This window comes from Pogoniulus pusillus, chromosome 16, assembly GCF_015220805.1.
Source record: "Pogoniulus pusillus isolate bPogPus1 chromosome 16, bPogPus1.pri, whole genome shotgun sequence".
Lineage (NCBI taxonomy): Eukaryota > Metazoa > Chordata > Aves > Piciformes > Lybiidae > Pogoniulus > Pogoniulus pusillus.
The window spans coordinates 14,834,238-14,855,451 of NC_087279.1; the positions used below are offsets into that span (position 1 = coordinate 14,834,238).

At 37.8% G+C, this 21,214-nt stretch overlaps 1 protein-coding gene across 3 annotated transcripts in view; it reads left to right on the plus strand.

The window, feature by feature from the left end:
* The window catches only part of CACNA2D3 (calcium voltage-gated channel auxiliary subunit alpha2delta 3), a 415,635-nt gene extending 394,878 nt beyond the window's left edge, over positions 1-20,757 (plus strand). For all 3 annotated transcript variants that reach the window (XM_064156685.1, XM_064156683.1, XM_064156684.1), the window contains 5 exons: positions 258-313; positions 3,674-3,785; positions 17,674-17,786; positions 19,411-19,493; positions 20,349-20,757. In XM_064156685.1, coding sequence (XP_064012755.1) covers positions 258-313; positions 3,674-3,785; positions 17,674-17,786; positions 19,411-19,493; positions 20,349-20,441 — 457 coding nt within the window. In that variant the 3' untranslated portion in view covers positions 20,442-20,757. The remainder of the gene's footprint in view (positions 1-257; positions 314-3,673; positions 3,786-17,673; positions 17,787-19,410; positions 19,494-20,348) is intronic.
* Positions 20,758-21,214: the final 457 nt, after the last annotated feature.

Genomic DNA, 21,214 nt, shown 5'->3' on the forward strand with positions numbered 1-21,214 from the left:
AAATAATCTCTGTAACTTTAATAACAGGCAAATCTAAGATTCATTGGTAGAGTTTAATTCATCATAAATTCTTGGTGATAAGATACAGCCCAGTGAAAAATATGACAATAGCAGTAGATGATAATCACAATTATGCTATTAACATGAATTTCAGTCCTATGTTAGCTGTCTCTTAAAATGGGATTACTGGTATCAAACTACTTTCCATTTTAAAAACCTTCTGTGGGATAATATGAAAACTCTAATGATTTGTCTAGGTTCCTTGTGGAATTTAATCTATGCAGCTGGTGGCACTCTGATCTAACAGCAAAAGGTAAGTGTATTATTAAATTGGATTTTATTTTTAATTCAAATGTGCATGAAATGTTTTAGATTTGATAATATACATCTAATAACACTAGTTTGTCTCCTGTCTCAGCATCCTTTTCTTTGTTAATGTTTTCTAAAACACAGGAGAATTAATATACTCTATGAATAACCACAAAGTGCTTCTGTGTATTCTAGGAATGCAGCACACTGCTATAATGGAGAGGCTAAACCAGTAGATTATTAAATAAATAGCATTAAAAGCATTTATCTGAATTTCAAAATAGTCTCTGTGAATAAAGAATTCCACTAGTCATTTTCTGTTCCTGCTACATGTTTTTCTAGAGTTGCTGTAATATTTTGGGAGGTATTGTGTTGGGAAATGCCATTTCAAGACAAATTCACTGGCATGTGACCATCTTAGTGTAATTTCACATGAAAATTATTTTTAAGGCTTGAGATAGTAAATGTAAGGCTGAAGACATTAATATATGTATATATTTAATCAAGACTGGTTAAAACTGTGTTGTCATTCTCTTCAAAGTTGAGATTTTAAAGCAATAAAATATACATTACTTAGAATTTAATTTACTCAAAATAATTCTTATAAATGTTAGAACTGGAAGTTTTCAATATCAACTGTCTTATATTTTAGAAGGCTTTTTATGGCATTTCAGGATTGTTGCTCAAGCGTAAAAGGCTAATTCTCTTCTGCTGGCTATTTCGTAGGCAAAGTATGCCGCGTGCCATTTACTGGTGTAATGACTTAAACATAATTCTTTAGCCTTATACTTGCAGATTTGCATATTACTTAGCAAAGTAGAGGACAAAATTGCTGCTTTATGCTTCAGTTAATGTTTTAATTTCCTGGATGCCAGGCCGTCTTTGTGCCAAAATAATGTCCCGTCTGAAGGTAAGGTATAGAGAAAGTGGGACATGGAATATTCCAGTATCCTCTGTAGCAACAGGATGCTGAAGGTTTCCTAGCAGAAAGATCTGTTGTGGAATGTATGGCAGTAAATGGTAAAGTATGTGCAGCTACTGCCTGACATGTTGTGAATGTTCTGTAGGGAGGAGGAGAGGCTGGGATGGGTGTCTACTGGAGGTGAAATCAGACAAGAGCCTTCTGGAAGTTTAGGTGCACAAACCTGGTATAGCCTTTGCCATGCTGATGTAAACTGCACACTGCATTGCAACAATGAAAGCAATCTGTTAGGTGATCAATCAGCCTGATGTAGCCTAGATACACATACATAGAGCTTCAAGAGAACCAGCCAGTCACTCTTTGCTTTTTGGTTTGCTTTGGAATGAGCACTGCATAGACAGGTCTTCCAAAAACAAGCCTAATTTTCCAATGACTTCCCAAACCATGCTGAAGAATGCCTCTTACACTGATGGCTGTGAAGCACAGCAGGTTTTGCTGTGCTGGACTCGGCACGTGCAAAACTGTTCCTTATATCCAAAGAGGAATGGCAGGTATGTCAGACTTAGTCCTTGGTGTCTGAAGAGCAACACAAGCAGCCAGTGTAGGAAATGGGTAACTTTTTCAGATTATTTTTACATGTACTGTGCAAATCTGCCTTAATATGTCCTGACGTGAAACACCGAATGGTACTTGCATTCTACACTAGGGAAAATGTCTTTTAAAGACATCATTCCTCATCTTCTCATGAATGTTGCCACTAAGAGTTGTAAGGATTAGGACTGCATTTCATAAAATTAAAACTAATGAACATGCACATTTTTTTACTTAATGCTTAAAGCTTAGAAGGGAAAAATAATCAGTTCCTCTAATGAGGACATTGCTTCCTGCTCAAATTGTGACATTAAGAGGGCATCATATATTAGGAGGATACTAGAGGGTCCACACACACCTGCCAGTTTATGAAATCTTAGTATGAAAAAATACTTCTGCACAGGATCTTGGAATCTGAATCACATTTTCAAATGAGAGAGCAAACTGATGCCCTAAAGCCTGGGCAACCTCATCATCTTCTGGACTCCAAAGAGGTGCTGGTAATCTGATCCCTGTGGTTGTTTGCCAGTCTCTTTGTTACACAAGCCATATGTTGATGAAGTTGAGGGTAGACCAAAATACAGGTGATAAATTTTAGTCATTCTTGGCCACAGATAAGGAGAACAGAAGAGAAAGTGAGACAGTGAAGTAAAGCCAAGTCAGACAATTAAAACCAAAGCAAAACAAAAAGAAAAGTGAAATTGTTAAATTGTTAGCTATGCCACTATTACAGTGAAAACATGACAACTAAAACTTTTACGGCCATCTGCAGTATATCTCTTGGGATCTATGCATTTGGTGGAATACTTTACAAACTATAAACAAAACATAGGAGCACTTTAGAAATGCATGTCCCAGTGCACGATGTCAAATGCAGTTTTGGCCAGTAGATACACCACTGGGTTTGAAACGGATTATCTTGAATGGAAGATCTGTCCAGCCCAAGAGCCTGCTTAGTGTAATCTATTTTTGTCATACCTCGTCTTGTTTTCTCACTTAGCAATTAGTTTAAGATAGGCTTAACATTGGTGCTGATGTGCAACTGTATCTCTGTGTTAAGGAAGAATGATGGGGTGGGGAGGAAAAAGAAAGGGAATCAGTGAGATACGGTGTCCAACAGATATGTCAGTGTGAGAGTCAGAAAAGCTGCTTTCAGTTCCCAGCCTTGCTGCTGTCCTGTAGTTTGACCTTGAAGCAGTTTCACTGCTTCCTGGTACTTCAGTTTCCAAACCTTTAAGAAGAAAATAGTGGCAGGGTTTTTTTCCCTTTTCGCTTCAAATTAAAAATGTTATGGAGTCTTAATTATCATTGGTTTGGGAAGCAGATAACAAGCATTGGTTTTGGGCAAAGTAACCCCCACAGAGTTTTTCTAACTGATGAAACTCTGCAAAGATTCCCAAGCTGTAATCTGAAAAGTGTTTTGGCTTCAGTAAAATGTACCACAATTCAGAAATCAAATAAGTGTAAACCCTCATACATAACAGTTAATGGTTCACAGCACTGATGAAGCAAAAATGATGTTAAGTTCGTCTTGAATTTACAGAGAAAAAGCTTGTGCATAAATGTGAAGAAGGTTGGCAAGAGATAAACCATGAACAAATACTTTAACAGTTATGCCTTACAAAATTACATTCCATGGATAAAGTGGTTTTTTTTTTTATTTTTCTTTTTTTTTAATTGGAAAAATAGTGTTATGCACTGCCTAGGAAATCTCACAGGGTGGCAGAAGCTGAGTAACATTTCCGTTCCCTGTGAGCTCCGTAATATGCAGCATCTCATATGTTATTCAGAATTTTTCTGTGCTGTTCTCCCAATGTTAACATCAAGATATTTTTTTTCCTGTGCCTATAGCGCAGAGGTTGAAACAAACTCTAGAGCCCTGTGATACTGAATATCCAGCTTTTGTTTCCGAACGCACTATAAAGGAGACCATGGGGAATATTGCTTGCGATGACTGTTTCAAGTAAGCCCTTTCAATCTTTTTTTTTTAATGCAACTGTTTGAGACAAAGCAATAAAACTGAATTATTCAAGGTTATGCTGAAGAATGTACAAGTCTGTTAGGTTTTATCTTATATAATGACCTCTGTCAGGGTGTCATTTCTCTTACTACAAGGGGCATTTAGAAGTTTGATGTTCTTAAATTAAAGCAACACCTATTGTTTCCTTAGAAAAGAAAAAGGTAAAACTAGTGGAGTCTTATGCTCCTTTTGAAGAACAGTGAATGCTTTAAGATTTTGCTGTGCAGAGGCAGCATTCTAAGGGCATATTCTGTTAAGGTTTAGGTACAAAAGTTTGTGCTGTTCGATCTGCTGTACAGGAGCGAAACCTTGCTGCATAGGTTAGAAGTTCCCTTGTGGTACGGTGAGATTTGGTTGCTTTATGTGAGTGCCAAACCACGTTTCCTTCTTAGAATTGTTAATCTGAAAGAGTGGGAGAGGATTAAACCTGCCCTCCAAACTTACAGTGCTGGGAAGCTGAGCTAATAGTGACAAATTTCACATGTCAGTGCCGCAACCTTGTCAGTTCTAGCAGTGCTACTGTAAAGCTGTCCTTCACAGAGTTAAAAGAAGAGAAAGACTTTAGACAAGCTTTCCTCCTGCATACTGTCTTTTATCTTCATTTAGTGCTTAGGTGCAGTGACTTTTTTACTGTAACTGTGGTATGTTTTAATTGAGGAATTGCATAGGTGCTGTTTATGCAAATATCTGTACTTCACTAAGTGTCTTAATTGGATTTCCTTTATGCTGAGAGGTGATCATCACAAAGGAGATTAATGTTTACACCAATAATTTGTCTGCTGATACAAATGTTGGGAAGAAGCTACAGCTCTCCCTTTCCAGGCTAAATAAATAGTAAATAAAGATGAAAACTTCTCTTTGAATTCTAGGTGCTTCTGAACTTGCTCCTAAATTTTATCCTCTATATCTTCATAGTTTTAAAACAAGAAATAGGAGTAAGTACACTGGAGATAGATTTTAAGTGCTAATATTAATTTTTAATTTGCTATTGTCTGACTTCTAAAGAAATTATTAATATCTAGTATGAATTAAGCATTTTCATATGTCTTTGTGGAGTAGAGGTATGAAAGTGCTTTGTAAATTGATCCTGGGGAACCTTTAAGTGTAACAATAGCTCCCACTGCCTGAAAAGTACAGAATTAACAAAATGAAGCTGTGAGTTTTCCACTTGACATATGAAATACAACGGATGTTATGCTGCTATGAGCACTTCGTGCCAACACTTTAGAATTCAAGTAGCCTTATTTTGTGATCATATAGCAGATGATTACTGAGAACTTGTGCAAAAAAAAATGATCATGCTTTGCTGGAATTTGTCAAGGACAGGTCGGACAGGGCTTTGAGCAACATAGTCTAGTGAAAGGTGTCTCTGCCTGTGGCAGGGGGGTTGGAACTGGATGATCTTTTTGGTCCCTTCCACTCAAAGCATTCTATGATTTCAATTATTACAAACTGATACAATACTGTGGAAAGAAGATTAATTTAACAGCACTTGGTTTTCTCAAAGGAATGCAGATTTCACTCTGTCTTCTTAGGTAACTTCAGGTCAAAGGAAATAACTTTCAAAAATAACACAATTCTGCAATACTTGGACAGCACTGAGTTGGAAACTCAGTTTAGTGAAAATTATAGTACTTCAGAAATAATGCACTAAGATCTTTTTCATAGAAAAACATTTTGTCTTCCACAGTGGAACAAAAAAAAAGACAAAAAGAAAACCCTGTACGTTACAAACTGATCTCAAGGCACCCATTATTTTTCTCCACAAGCAATGGCAAAACCTAAAGAAATAATCCAGAAGAACTATTAGATTCTCATGGGAAAATTCTTCGTTATACCATTTACCCACTGTCATTAACAATCTACAAATTGCATCTAGAATTGCAGACTGCATTGGATTCCAAATGTTTTTGTTACAACCCAGGACACTTTCCCGCAGAAAAGCTAAGGAATTTGACCCAAAGTCCTTTGCAGACCTACATCTTCTGACCCAGTTTTCTGTTTCATGGCCTCAGTACCAATAAATATTTTTACAAGCAAGTGTATTGCTTAACACTTGTAATTTAAGCACGATGGGCTCAATCAGTCAAAATCAGGGTTCAACCTTAGGTACAGTAAACCCTGATCCAACTCTGTGTGCAATGATTAACCTGCCCTGCGTTTCTTGCACACTGAGCTCTCGATTCAGCTCACTCAGTCAGTGGGATTATTTTCTGTATCCTCCCTGGACTGTGCTATAGATGAATCTGTGATACAAACTTGCAAATCATGATTACAAACAGAAAATGTACTTGTAAATATTTAGGTGAATATAGACCCACTTGAGTACTGCAAACCTCTTTGAAAAAGACTGGGAAAAGTCAGTATATTGTAAACTGGTTTTCAAACAGGAGTTGTGCAAATACTCTCCTGTAAGAAAGTCTGTCACAAGGTACTCATTCAAGTCACTGTCTTTTGTTCCTACAGTGCCAGGCACTACTATAGAGCCCTTGTCTGAAAAAGGAGACTAAAAGCAGTCTCTCAGTAGAAGTAAAAATGATGACTGATGTTAATTGAAACCATATAATGTTACTTAGATAAGACTTTTTGGAGCACAAATACTGTGTTATTGCTAACAAAGTCACAGTCATAGTCAACAAGGTCACATAGTGCGAGTCCGAGGCTCAGCCTCATTCCGTCCTGGGTATGCTGTTACTGATCTTATAGAAATACTCCACACTTCACAGTTCCCAAGGGGAACAGTTACCAACTGTAGTTAAGAAAACTGAGCCTTGTTCTTATAAACGTTTCCAATTTCCGATTTATAATCATGGGTGTTTGGATTTACATCAGAGCATCCTCACAAATAAGCCACACAGTAGGAACTACTTCATAAACAGCTGCTCACCTTTTCAGCCACGTCTGAAAACTCAGTCAGTAAAATGGGCATCTATACACTTAAATGGACTTTGAGTCAGGCATTACATGTACACAGACATGTAAAATACACTCTTTCTGCGTAAACTTATCTCTCACTAGTGAAAAATAAATGCTACTTTGGGACAATTTCCAATGTTTAAAAACTGTTTTCAAAAATATAGGTTTCATTAAGAAAGCAGGAGCCTAAAAGAAAATAAGAATTAACATAAAATGTCATTAGGGTCAGGGTTTGGCTGTGCCACCCCATAATCTGTTGTTATTCAATATCCCAATGATTATTAAATTAATCTGTTATTTAAACATCAATCAAACCCAAGTCAACCCACATTTTCTAAGTGCTGTCAACATGAGAGGAAAAACTGGGAATTCTGAAAAATCTGAAATCATATTTTCCAGTAGGCTATTCCATTTTATAGCAAAAAACCCACAACCAACTAACCCAACCCCCCCCCTCCAGAACAAAACAAAAAACAAAACAAAAAAAAAAAAAGGAAAAGGAAAACAGACAAAACCAATCTCTTACAAAAATTCAGTTGATAGACTGTTGAATGTTCTATGGCAGCTTCAGTGTCAGAAATAGTTAACTGCTAGAGATAAATATTTTCCCTTTATCAATAGCAATCGGAACTTCTTCTATGGAGTGAGAACTATACCAATGCCAAACACACTCAGCATGGGTTTCAAAGGTGGTGTACAGCTCAGAGGTGTGGATTTTTCTTGATAAAACACTGTGTTTCAAGTCTTTGGCTAAATAAGCATCTCAACGCTGCTTGCAGTTTTATGAGGTATTGCCCCAATGTGCTAGCCAATTTCTAATAGAAGTAAGTTTGTCAGCCAGAGTTCTTCAGCAATTCTCACTGGTTACATAATCAGTTTCTGCCTTCTGGTGATTCCAGCATTGCTAACACTTTAAAAAGCACAGAAACTGTCTAAGGAAAGCATCCTTAGAAAAACAAAGTTGTTCTCAATCAGAAAGGCTATTATGTTTGACCAGAGAAAGTTACCTGATTGTTTTAGTATAGTCACTCATCTCTTCGTAGGGAAAAAAAAAAAAAAAAGAGAAAAAAGAAAGTTTTCTCTAATTGCAGATCTTGGGTTTGTATGAAAATGTGGAGTTCTTGCATTTACATTCTGTTAAGAGAATACCATTACTTTCAACAGTATATCAGGATGCTATGAATATGGATATAGACCTTCTGCAGGTACCACAGCATATTCATCTGACCATTTAGACACTAAGTATTTATCTTAAACTTCCAAAGTTGCAAGGAACCATTTGAGTGCATAGTTGCCAAATTTGCATGTTCAGCTGTAATATCTATGGGTATACAAATCAGGCAGCACTTGCACAGTCAAATGCTTAAAAATCTGCCCTTTTAACCTCCACAGTTCATGTATGATGACATATTGGGCTTGGATACAGATCAAAAATCTGGCCTTGCTTCCAATGACCCAGGGAGCAAATCCCCCTTCTAATTGCAGCACTGATGAGTCTGTGAGGTCAACACCAAAAACCCAAATAAACTGTTTCATTCTTAGTTGAGTCTTTGTGCATAGTCTTAAGACACAAAGAGAAAAGTAAATATGAAAAAGCCATATTCTCACTGGGGAAGCAAGGAAGCATGGAACTACAAAAGACCTAACCAACGTGTTTTAATTGTGCAAGATGAATGTAAGCGTTCCCTTTGTTGTATCTCATGTGTAAATTGCCCATTAAATTGAGAGGAACTGCTTATTTGATTAAACACTGTCCCTTGTAGTATATATTTTATTCACTGGAGTGTTGCTAGGGAGGCAATTAGTCAACAGGGAGAATCATCAATAAGCCAAATGCTTTCTTATAGGTTGGGCATTAAGTGCTGTTCATATCTATTCTGAAAACAAAATCACTGAATGCTGACAAATATTCAAAAAGTCTTTCTATTTGCAGCAGAACTGGTAGAAACTTGTCATAGCCCACAGCCCCAGACTCTAGACAGTCCCAAAACATTTTATTTCCCTGTTTCCTCCTTTGTAAAAACAATCATATTATGCAAATTAAACTCTTAGAATTGTTTATTGAAGGTCTTTATATGCAGATTAAAATCCTGTACTGTTACCCACACATCTCCACTTGTACACTGAGCAAATTCCTCTTCACTCCAAAGGGAAGAGTAATTATAATGTTTGTCATGCAGGTGCAGAGTCACTGCATGGTTAATTTGGCTCTACCCTTTGATAGTGTGTATTTTGAGTTACCATTTCAGGAGACATTATGGATTACTAGTTTCATTTAAGTAAATAAATGTGTGAAATAATAGGAAGGTAGGTTTGTGCTTACCAGTCATTAGTTTAACAGTCCTTCCTTTTAACAGGTTTCAAGGGGGTTTGTTTGCTTGCTTGCTTGAGGTTTTTGTTTGCTTGTCTGTGTTTGAGTTTAAATAGATAAAAGATCTTTAATGTTTCTTTTTTTGTTTCAGAACATTTTTAGTGTGCTTATTGGATTCAGGGATATCGTAACTGCTTACACACAGAATGCCTCTATATATTGAAGACAATCTTTCATTGTTATCTCAGTTTCTCTCTGAGTGTACCCCTAAAAAGGAATCAAAGCCTTGGAATTAGATTATTTAGTGGGTAAAACCATGCAAATCTGTATTCAGATTCTCTCTCTAAATTTGCTTGGCATTGTGATCACCATAACAAAGCCAGGGAATCAATGAATGACTATGGATGAAAGGAGAAAAAGTATATTTAATATTAGAAATAAATAAATCTATAACAGTAATCTTTTCCAAGAGGCATTTTTAATGGCAAGATATATATATTGAATGAGTGGGAGACTATAGAAAGAAGAGAAAGATGAAGAAATGTAGAGTGGTCTTTTCTTGCAGATGTGTGTAACTCCTCATTAGGAGACTCCCTAGGACTGACCATGTGGTCCATCTGTAAGTACTATAAAATCTTGGATATACATTGGTTAGCTTCCTAGCAATTCAGTCTATTGATGTTCTAAGTTTCACTATGGTTTTCTTTCTGATGAGTAGGATGAGATGTGTTCTCTCTTATACTCCCCAGTTCCCTACTTATGTTTTTCCAGTAAGCCTAGAGCTGAATTGCTTGAGAGGTTTATAAATAAAACTTCTGTATGTGAAAGTGGTGATCTCCACCCATCATAGTGAAGTTCATCAGTGCTATAAAGTGTAAATATTACTCTACTTAAAAGTTAACACAATTTTACATCTTAAACAAGTAGCAATTTAACCAAATGATAGATAGTAGCTGACACAAGTAAAGGATGCTTTGTAATGACAGGGGATTTAAAAAGTTGTATAAATTACCATGTATATAAATCTGAGTAGTAAATCAATATATCAAAGGTGGCTCAGAAGAGGAAAACATTAAAATTAGAGAATACTGCAGTGAATTTTTAAAGCCAGGCACACTTGTGGAGAATTGCAAATACTATGAAATTCATTTCAGTTTATCACAGGATGTCAGAGGTTGGAAAGGACCCAAAGAGATCACTGAGTTCAACCCCCCCCCCCACTTCCCCCCACCAGAGCAGGACCATATAATCTAGCTCATGTCACAGAGGAACGCATAGAGACAGGCCTTGAAAGTCTCCAGAGAAGCCTCCACAACCTCTCTGGGGAGCCTGTTCCAGTGCTCCGTGACCCTTACAGTAAAGAAGTTCCCCCCTTGTGTTGAGGTGGAAGCTCCTACCACAGGGAGCAATGGGTATAATTATAGTCTAATTGATGAAGAACGATGCAAACATTACATAGGCATTTGTACATGTATCACTGTTCTTTCTATAGTATTTGAGAGCTATATGGATATTTAACTGCCTTTAACTTGGAAAAACAGCAGGATTTGAGTGCTATGCAGGGAACATGTATCTGTTGCCTACAATATTATAGAATTTTAAATGTCAAGGAGATGATGATGTGCAGTGTACTTTATTCATTCAGATGTGGCTTTCTTAATAATTGCTAAAGTTTATATTTACAGAAGTAAATTAGCAACATCCTTGCAAAGCACACTGTGGGCACATCCGATGAGCACTGCAGTTCCAGGATTTATTACAACTCTAATGTGAATCTCCTGATGGCATCTGCTTTCTGTACTTCAGTTCATGTTGCACAGCTCTTTACTAGAGCTGTGCTATCTTTGTAGGCTACAACTAAATCTGTGGAGAAGAGTAGTTACCTATTGATGCAGTTACAGAGTTACTTTTTCAGTACACTGTAAACCTTCCAAAATGAGAGGAAACTTGCTAGCTTTTTAATCTTTAAATTATTTTTAGACTCTAACTCAGAAATAATCTATTGTTTTTAACTATCTCTCAACAAAAAACAGAGCTCTTCAAGTAGGGCTCAAAAAACTCTGCCTAAAGCTCGTGCAGGCTAATATACTGTAGTCAAACTGTATATCCCTGTCTGGATGACTTCTCTGATCTTCCTATTATTGCCAAGCTAACCAGGTGCCACTGTTAAAAAGCGAAGTCCAAGCTTTAAGAGATCTCTGACATGATTTGCTTTGTGTCACTTATTGTAGCTCTGTTGTTCATTGTGAGCAGTCTGTCATCGAATCAGGTATTCACTTTGTCTATGGAGACCCACTTACGCTGCACTCTGGCTTAGGTTTGCTCAGGAGCATGAACCTTGACTTGTATTTTAAGGCTGTGGGATTTCTGAGCTTGGTTTCTTTGCAAAAATTTTGCAATCCATTTTGAACCTAGTGATTTGAAACTCTCCATTAATTTACATGGTCATTAGAGTGGGTGCTTGAAAATTAGAAAGCTTAGGAGCACCAAAACATTCCTCATTACACAAAGAACTTTTTTCATCCTACATTCTGTGCAATCACAGCTTTTGGATTTCTAATATGCAGTTGATAAGTTTCTCTTATCAGAATATCAGTTATTTGAGAAAGCATCCCCTGACAGATAACAAAAGAGGAATGGCAATTGTGGGGTTTCCTATCTTAAGCAGAGTGGTTGCCAACCATGCCACAGCTCTCTGTCACTGCAGGCCTTCAGCAGAGAAAAGAACATTATTAATTCAAGTCCTTGATGCTAAACTTTAGATAGGTATGTTTATATGGACACCAAATTGTGCTAAAATCAGTCAGGCTCTACGTGGTAGCATGGGTCAGGTTACAGGCCTGAGGCTGAGAGTTTATCTACCTTTTTTTTATATGAGAGAACCACTAGTTGCTTTTCTTTGTATGTTTTAACTGCTCCAGCTCTCAGAAATGTTGTTATTGGCATAGAAGTTATTTTTATAAATGTCATTAAAAATATTCCATTCTCTATCATCATTTATTAAAAGTAAAAGAAAAAAGCCAACAACCCAAGCAGCCCTACTTGACTGTCATATAAACATTTCATTCATTCATTTAAAAAAAAAATGTGATAAGTGAGGGAAATGTGGGTTGGAAATGTAGCCAGCAGCCTGGAAAGCACATGATAGGAGCTGGGAAACAGCACAGCGGATATCTGCACTTCAGCTGAATGCTTCAAGTTGGTTCCAGACCATTAAGGTTGAACGTTTGCAACCAACAGTTATGTGAGTAACACATAGTTGAGTGCAGAGTGCACAATATTTTCCATTGACTGTACCCTTCTGCTGGTTTGCTTTTTCTAAAAAAATAGGAAAGATCAAATTTGACAGGACAGATATGAAATATAATCCCAAAGCAACAACTAATCTTAATCCAAAATACTCGAACTTCATTAATGCAGCTTTGCACTCAAAAAGCTGCTGACAGGCCCAGAGGCAAACAGCTGAATGCACAGAAATGCTGAAGCAATGGAATGCCCAGTCAGGGCTGAGCTGAGCACCATGGCAATTCAGATTACTTCTTCACATCTCTGTGCATGTCTTTGTGTTGCCAGTTTGAAAGCACTGCCCTTGGTTTAGTTTAGTGCAGATGACTGATGGTGAAATTCTTCCATGCTTTGTAGGATTCATCTGCATGAACTGGTAGCTGGATTGCCTCCTGAAAATCATAGAATTATAGAGTCAGTCGAGGTTGGAAGGGACCACAAGGGCCACCTAATTCCAACCCCCCTGCCATGAGCAGGGACACCCTGCCCTAGATCAGGCTGGCCAGAGCCTCCTCTAGCCTGGCCTTAAATACCTCCAGGAATGGGGCCTCAACCACCTTCCTGGGCAACCCATTCCAGGGTCTCACCACTCTCATGGTGAAGAACTTCCTCCTCACGTCCAGCCTGAACCTACCCACCTTCAGCTTTGCTCCATTCCCCCTGTCCTGATAGCCTAAGAAGTCCCTTCCCAAAATAACTGATATGATTCTGTGTGTACAGGGATGCAAGTTCCACAGTCATTACTGTAACACAAATCAATAGTATTCAAGTGTTCCTGCAGTCATTACACAAACAAATTAAAAATGCACATATGGGGTTTTTTTTTGCCCCTCAAATCAAGCTGTTAAAGATCCTGAGTGTGAAATTAAAGACAAATCTGAACTACTGTTTACATTTTTATAGAATTAAAACATTGCCTAACCCCCATATTGACCACATACTCTATTGCATAATATCTGTTATAAGCACAGAGAAAAACAGGTATTTTTGTAGAATTAGAAAGTTTAATGTGTGTAATGTACTACATATAGATCCATAATTATTCCTTATGAACAAATGTGTTTTAAACCAAAGCACAATAATGTGGTGTTTCTGCAAGCAAACATGGGGCTTTTCACTTGGAAACACACAGCCTTGTCTTTGAACTAGTTGAGTTGCTTTTTATGTTGGTTCTGTGCTCAAGCCATGCTCAAATTACAATTAAATATCTTCTGTTTTGTAAAATAATGGTAAGATATTCTATGTGTTTTCAGTTCCTCAAGTGTAGTCTTACCCTATAAGCATGCACAGAGTTCCATGCTGCTTATCATTCATTTTGTTCCCCCTTTTTGCAGCCTTTATGATTGTCTGAACAAAGGAGGAGGGACTGGACTTCTGTATGCTGTTAGGCAGTTCAGAACCATTCTTTTTTGCTGAAACAAGTTATGTAGTGGTATCTCTGGCCATCAGCTACTGGTTGTGTGGTTGTAAGTAAAGAAAAGGAAAACAGCTTAGTCCAAGTGGCTAATAAATTATGGGATTTGGTATCCTCATTCTGAGCATTGTAATATGACTGTGTCCTCTGTATAGCTGTATGGCTTTCCCTCAGTCCTGTGCAAAACAGGCTGCATTCAATACATTTCTTTAAGTCTGAGTGTGTCTGAGATAAGTAGGTGCTTATTGGTAGGGAAACCTCAGGTCTCTGCTCAGTTTATATCCTGTCAAAAATTTAACAACACTGGACAAGGAAATGGTTCCCACTCCTGTATGGAAATACAGACACTAAGCTCTTTAACTGTAGCATTGATTTCCTTTAATTGCAGATGTTCTAGTCAAATAGTAGAGAGTAAGCAACTTAAAGGTCAAGTTTGCTTAGCTAGACAAGACACATCTCTTTCATGTTTGAAATTGGATTAGATTAGGTTTACCTGTTATGGATCCAGGTATGTTAGGACAGGGAAACTAAATTCCAGCAGTATTCCAGAGATAGAAAGTTATTTAGGCATCTGGCAAAAGTCTTACAATTGCTTGCTCTTATTCTTGTGGAGGACTTCCCTGAGGTCTGCTGAAAATACAACACAGCAGAGAAGCAGCAGTCATAGGATTCTAGAGCATGTAGAGAAAAACTTCCTAACACAGCTGGCTGAGGAAGCCAACTAGGGAAGGCATCTGCTGGACCTACTGTTTGTGGACAGAGAAGGTATTCTGAGTGATGTAATGATTTGAGGTCATCTTGGGCACAGTGACCATGAAATGATAGAGTTCTTGATTGTTGGAGAAGATGGGGGTCAGAAGAACTGCTACCTTGGACTTGTGGCAGGTAGACTTTGGCCTGTTTTGGACACTGGTTGACAGGTTTGCTTGGAAGGAAGTGTTAAAGGCAGATATTTTTATGGGGGATGATGTAGAAATATGTTAGAAAGAAACAGATAAAGTGTGTGCAGCATGAGCAAACTGTTGTGTAATGCTTTGACTCAAAATACAGACTTCCTTGCAGATTTACATGCTTACTACTTCATTAACAAAATGGCTTGGCATGACTAGATTTACTTCCTCCTGCTGTCACTCTGCCCATCTCAAGTATTAAATTTCTTCCTTCCTCATCTCCCCTGCAAAGTGAAGGAGCAATTTCTGTTTAAGTCTGTTTTGTGGCTGAAAGATGGAGGGGAAGCTATTTAAGAAGTTCTTCTAAAATAACTCTAAGTTCAATGTAACAGAACTCCCACCAGTTTATTCCTTTTTTTTTTTTTTTTTTAATATGGAGACATATGCAAAACTTGTTGTATGCTGTCACTATAAAATGATGGTGATGATACTGGTGTGAAAGGAAAAGGTTCCAATCAAAAATGTACATTACTCAACACTAAAAGAGTTTTTTCCCTTTTAAACGTGAACCATCCTTCAGGCTGTTAAACACAGAGTTTCTTTGATGGTTAAACCAGCAATAAAGCTCAGTAAAAATCTGTGCCCTGTCCCAGAGAGTTGGCTCCCATATTGCCAGTGGCACAAATGACTGCCTAAGCCAGCAGGTGTTCAAAATGTTTATTGTAATAGAAACTTTAGAGACTCAAAGTGGAGCCTGCTTAGAAGACAAGACCATTTTCATTACTTTTTCAACAACTTTATTTCTCACTGCAGACACAAGAGCTGTTTTACCAGAGAACTTTCTCCCTTGCAACTGAATCTTGGCATACTCAAAGAAACATTGTGGTGGAATATTTCAGTATTGGAAAGCTGTTCTAACTGTGCTTATGCACCTTTTGTTTTCTGTGACTGTTCAGCTCCTGAGACTTGTTGGCATGAACATTCACTGAAAATGAATTTCAAAGATGCAGGCACATGTCACTATGGGAACTGAAAGTTGGACGCAGACACAAGACCTGCTGCCGGGGTGATTGTCTGCTTTATCCAGTTTGGGCATGGAAGTGGTGCCATATGAATTATCCGAATAGTCACAGAGCAACTGCAGTGGTTGTGACTGGCTAGAAGTTCTTTGCCATTGATCTAGTGAGGGTAAGAACACCTCGTGACTGCAAAATGATCTTAAATGACAGCAGCTTAAAGAAGTATCTTTTTCTTGTGCACATTCTACTTACAGAAGAGAAAGCTAAAGTGGGCATAATTTTTTTCCCCTTGTTTGATTTACTCGATCTCTCTCTTCAAAGGCTCTGCCTTCACTCATTTTTCTTGTCTTTAAAGTTTGATTTATTCATAAGTTGTTTGAGGAATTCACACAGTACAATTTCGACCTTATTCTCTGTTAAAGATTTTTCCCTCCTTTCCTTTTGTTGGCCCCATTTCTCCCACACACAAATCCACAAAGCCGCAGATGCTCCCTTACGATGATGTCAGTCTGCTCCAGCTGTTTGGTAGGTACATTTATAAAGTCCAGCCTGTTACATGATGTCATAAATGTATAGTTCATGTATAAACATAAAGCTAACATACTGCAGATCGCTCTAAGTGTAATTTTAATGGTGGTTCAGTAAGTTTAAAAAATACTGAAAAGTGTTTAATCTTTCCGTTGGCAACATTTTTATAGTAAGTTCTCCAAGTTGGGGTTTTTTTTCCTTTCCCTGAAGCTTGGTTTGAATATTGCCTACCCCTTCCACTATTTCATCTTCTGTGATTTTTGGAAAAAGCAGGGAGTTGTTTTAGTAAGACAATATGTATTTTAAATAAAGATGTCTGAGGAAAAATATGTTTCTCTCCACATCTCACTGGTGCTCAAACCCTCACTTAACATTCTCTACATTTACCAGCATACTGCCCTGAAAAACACCTAATTCCTGGAATTGCCAGATTTCAGTGCTATTGGATATGGCAAGTGTTCTGTTGGTACAATACATGGATTCTGACAGTTCGTTCTAAAAAAGTAGCAAGGACTGGATCTGAGGCTTAGACCTTTCTTTGTTTTGTGTCCTGAGCTCCAAAGAAAATGCTAAACAGTGCCTAGTTGGTTCTGCTTCCTTCCTCTTTTCTCCTTGGTACATGCTTAAGAGTTCAGCTCATTGTAAATTGTGGATCACTGAATAGTGCTCAGAGGATCCTTCCCTGGTCTCCCCTGGGTGCCTTCCTCCTTACAAGCGATGTCTTTATTTCTTGCTCTCTTTTTGAGTTGCCTACATTGACTTAATTCCAATGTGGTGCTAAGTTATCACCGTATTTGTACCACACAGTCATCATTATTCTAAAACAAATCTCCTTGCTTAGGAAGATTTTGAGACTTAATCTCTGATTCATTGGCTCACCAATAAAATGACTCTCAAGAGGATAGTTGAAAGTTGAGATCTTTCTCAGTAGTTTATGCTGCTTCAAGGAAGACCCAGAGTGAATAAAGGTCCTAATGTGATTATAAAGGCTAAAGTTTGGAACCATGAGTTATTGCTATATGGTTGCAAAGGAACCTTCATTATTTCTGCAGGTTGCTTTCACGTGTGCTTAAAAACTCCAAATCATAAACAAATATCTAGGTACATATAATGGAGATACAGCACTGAAATCTGAAAAAGAAAAGTCTGATAAACTCCTTGGTAATTCACTTCTGTCCCAGTCCTTACATTAGTGTATCAGCAGTATAAGCCTACTTGTTTTGCTTCACCTTGTGCCTTTCACCATTATGTACTTCTCAAAATGGACAGTCACAGTCTGTGAACTGAGGAAACCATTGCCCAAGGCCCTCTGTTTTCACAAGGTGTGGAGACAGAGTGTGATATACAAAGTTTGTGATGCTGTGACTATAATATGGGTGGTGTTGAGAAGTTAAAAAGTCCCTAACAAAACCCTTTGCTCCTAAGTACAGATAATGTCATCATTATTTGATTTCTTTTTCTTTTGCAGGTCTTTTGTTATCCAGCAAATCCCAAGCAGCAATCTCTTCATGGTGGTAGTGGACAATGAGTGCTTCTGTGATTCTATCCCACCAATTACCATGGCACCTATAGAAATAAGATATATCCTTTTATTTGCAAAGTCATCAGAGAGAGATTCAAGATTAAAATATTGGAGAACATCATATTATGTAAAACTTGCATTATGTGACTTAATGCATCACTACCCATTCATTGAGTTCTTAAAGCCAGCTGAGAATGCATTCTTCTTCTCAGAAGAATTTTAATTTTAATCAGTCAGTACAAATTAAGAAAATATATTTGCATGCATCTTTAAGTATCATAAGGTCATGGTCATCATAAGATAGCTGTCTATCATTCCAAGTATTGTCTAACAGAAAAATTATGGTACAGTATCCATCAGAGAAATGCAGTGGGATGTCTAACACCACTGGAGTGCACCATTTCATGGCTATGAACCCTTCTGAGTGGCTAAAGCCCAGCAGCATTTCAGTGATGAGATGAGACAGATAAAATATTCATTAGGCATCTGGCAGAAGTCTTGTGATTGCTGGCCCTTGTTCTTGTAGGGGACTTCCCTGGAAATAGAACAAAGTAGAGAGGCAGCAGTCCCAGAGGATTCCAGAGTGTGTAGAGGATAATTTCCTAACACAGCTGGTTGAGGAAGCCAACTAGGGAAGGTGCCTTGCTGGACCTGCTGTTAGTGAACAGAGAAGGATTGTGATGGAACGGTTAGGGGCCACCTTGGGCACAGCAATTGTGAAATGATAGAGCTTTCAGTTGTTGGGAGACGAGGAGGGTCAGTAGAACTGCCACCTGGGACTTCCAGTGGGCAAACTGACCTGTTTTGGAGACTGGTGGACAGTGTTCTTTGGGAGGCAGTCCTAAGGGGCCAAGAACTCCAGGAAGGCTGAACACTGTTCAAGAGGGAAGTCTTAAATGCACAGGCACTGCATGCCGTCCCCAAAAGAAGGCTGGCCTGGTTAAATAGATTTTATTGCTGTTCAGGGAGAAAAGGAGAGTCTATGGGTGCTGGAAGAAATTTCTTTATGGAAAGAGTGGTCAGGCATTGGAATAGGTTACCAAGGGAGGTGGTGGATTCACCATGTGTTCAAGAAACACATGGACATGGCACTTCAGGATGCAGTTTAATGGCCCTGGTGATATTAGGTTGATGATTGGACTCAATGATCTTGCAGGTCTTTTCCAACCACAACACTTCTATGATTCTATGTAATTTCCTTATGAAACTGGAACTCTTGATAGTGGACATACAGAATTCCTTACATATAGCTATGTTTTTGTTTCAGGGTTGGACTGAAGTATTGAAGATGTTTCAGATTGCTGCTTTCTAAAAGTAAAGTAAATCCATCATAATTTTCAGTTGTCTCACTTTTTGTGCTGTTCTGTTGGTCAGGATTTGTTTCTCACATAAGTTGTGTTTGGGTTTTGGGGTTTTTTCCCCTTTTTTTTTGGGTAGACTTATTATGGAAAGACAGATTGGCAGTGTGAATGCAAACATTACTGTCTAAAATAGAGACCACTGAGGAGAATGCACTAGAATTATCTTCTTTTTCTTGTTTTGACCACATATACCACCTTGAGCTTTTGCTGGAGAGAAGGGAAGAAGCTGAAGGATCCTCACTATATCAATTTCAAAAGACTCATGTAAACTCAGGATATTAAAGCTCAATGCTCCAAAGATCTCTCCTTAACTACCTTGTACATAATGAGTCTCTTAAATGTGAACGTTTAAAATCTCAGAAGATAAGACGACGGCCAGAATCTTGTCATGGATTTCACCCTGAAGTAAGTTTCTACCTATTTTTTATTTCTTTTAGAGTCTGGTAGATGCTTGCTCGCTTTAAAAATTTAAACAGGGCAACTGTCTTCTCAGGTGAAATAGTGAGAGTATTCTCATGACTTGGAACAGAGTAGTAGGGAAAATGGATGACGTTGTAAAGGCTGAAAATCTCTTTAGTACTCCTGTAGACAGTGTCGTGACTTGCTCCTTTTTAGACTGTTTTATATCACATAACAGAACATGGTAAGATGTTAGCACAGACTGGCAGCCAGGAATATCTGAGAACTTACTCTGGCTCAAGCACTGACCACAAGATTTCTCATTAGAGATTTTTGGGTACTTTGTGCTGTTCATGTATTTTTTTTCAGTAACTAGCTTCAGTATTTCAGCTGTCGTGCTGTGGCCATTACGTTTACACATGGTATTGCTTGGTAGAGATCACTACACACATTTGCTACTCTCTGTTCTGCATAGTACTTTTGTTTGTACAACGCCCAAGAGATCTGATAGAAACCAAGGTGTCATTACAGTGGCTTGTATCATATGTATTTACAGACATCCATTTTACTCTGGAGTGACATGCCTTGATGGTGTAATGCAATGCAGAATAATGCTTGGAGTGGATTGGTAGTTGTTGATTGTGCTTACTTTTGCTCTACAATCCAAAATTTTAAATTAAAATGTACACCTGTTTTACTTCCTGAGTGCATTTAGTTCATGAGCTTTGTTGTTTGCACCAATCCTCTTCTGCCTGTGTAGTTTGGTAAATAATCATGTCTCATAATTGAGTGTAATGGTTTGGGTTTATTTTCCTTTGTTTTGTGTTTTTTTGTTTTGTTTTGTTTTGTTCTATCTTTTAGGAAAATGCAAGAGAATGTGGTGGTGTCTCAGGCCTTAGTGCTAAACCTCCTCTTGTTCTTCTTCCTCTGCTATTGACAATTTTCTCAAGGTGACATTGACTGATGTGTTCAATTGGCATGCTAATACATGGATAAACTGCAATTTGGGAAGTGGTGCAACACAGAGGACATGAAATATAGTCAGAGCATCAGCATTTCATGATTTTAAACTGTTGGTGATATAAATTCTTAAGATATGTTGAAAAAAAGATTTATCTTTTTATGTTGCAAGTCATGCAGATGTGAATTTGGCATATGGTAGTCATGATTCATCAAAAAAGGACTTGGTAGATAGAGGTGACCATTGCTTTGTCCCATTGAAAACGATTTAAAACTGTGTACTTTTTCAATAAAGTATATTAAAATCACAGATCCAGAGTGTATTTTAACTATGATAACATATTTGTGCCATTAATTAACGATGGAAAGAGAATAAAATAAGTGGAAGATGTTTTCTTATGTTTTTAGCTTGTTTCTGAAAGGATTCATGGAAGAAAATGTGGGTTCAGTGTTTATAATAAGGCAAAATAGCTTTTATTAAGTCAAGGAAACCCACGTGCATGTAGGAAGCTGAGCAGGTAGTATGTTGTGCTGCCTCACAGTGAGGGTTTTGGTTTCTAGAAATAGCTATCAAACATCTCAAACACATTTAGAAAGTGAGCCAAAGTCTGATTAAAGATTTTTGCCCTGACTTGGGCCACCTTGAGACTAAACTGGTTGATTTGTCTGCAGGCAGCAAAATTAAATACTTTTCATCTGTAACAATTTGCGGAAAGATAGCTAAAATAACCTGTGTAAAAAGATGAGGCCATGTTGCCTATAGATGT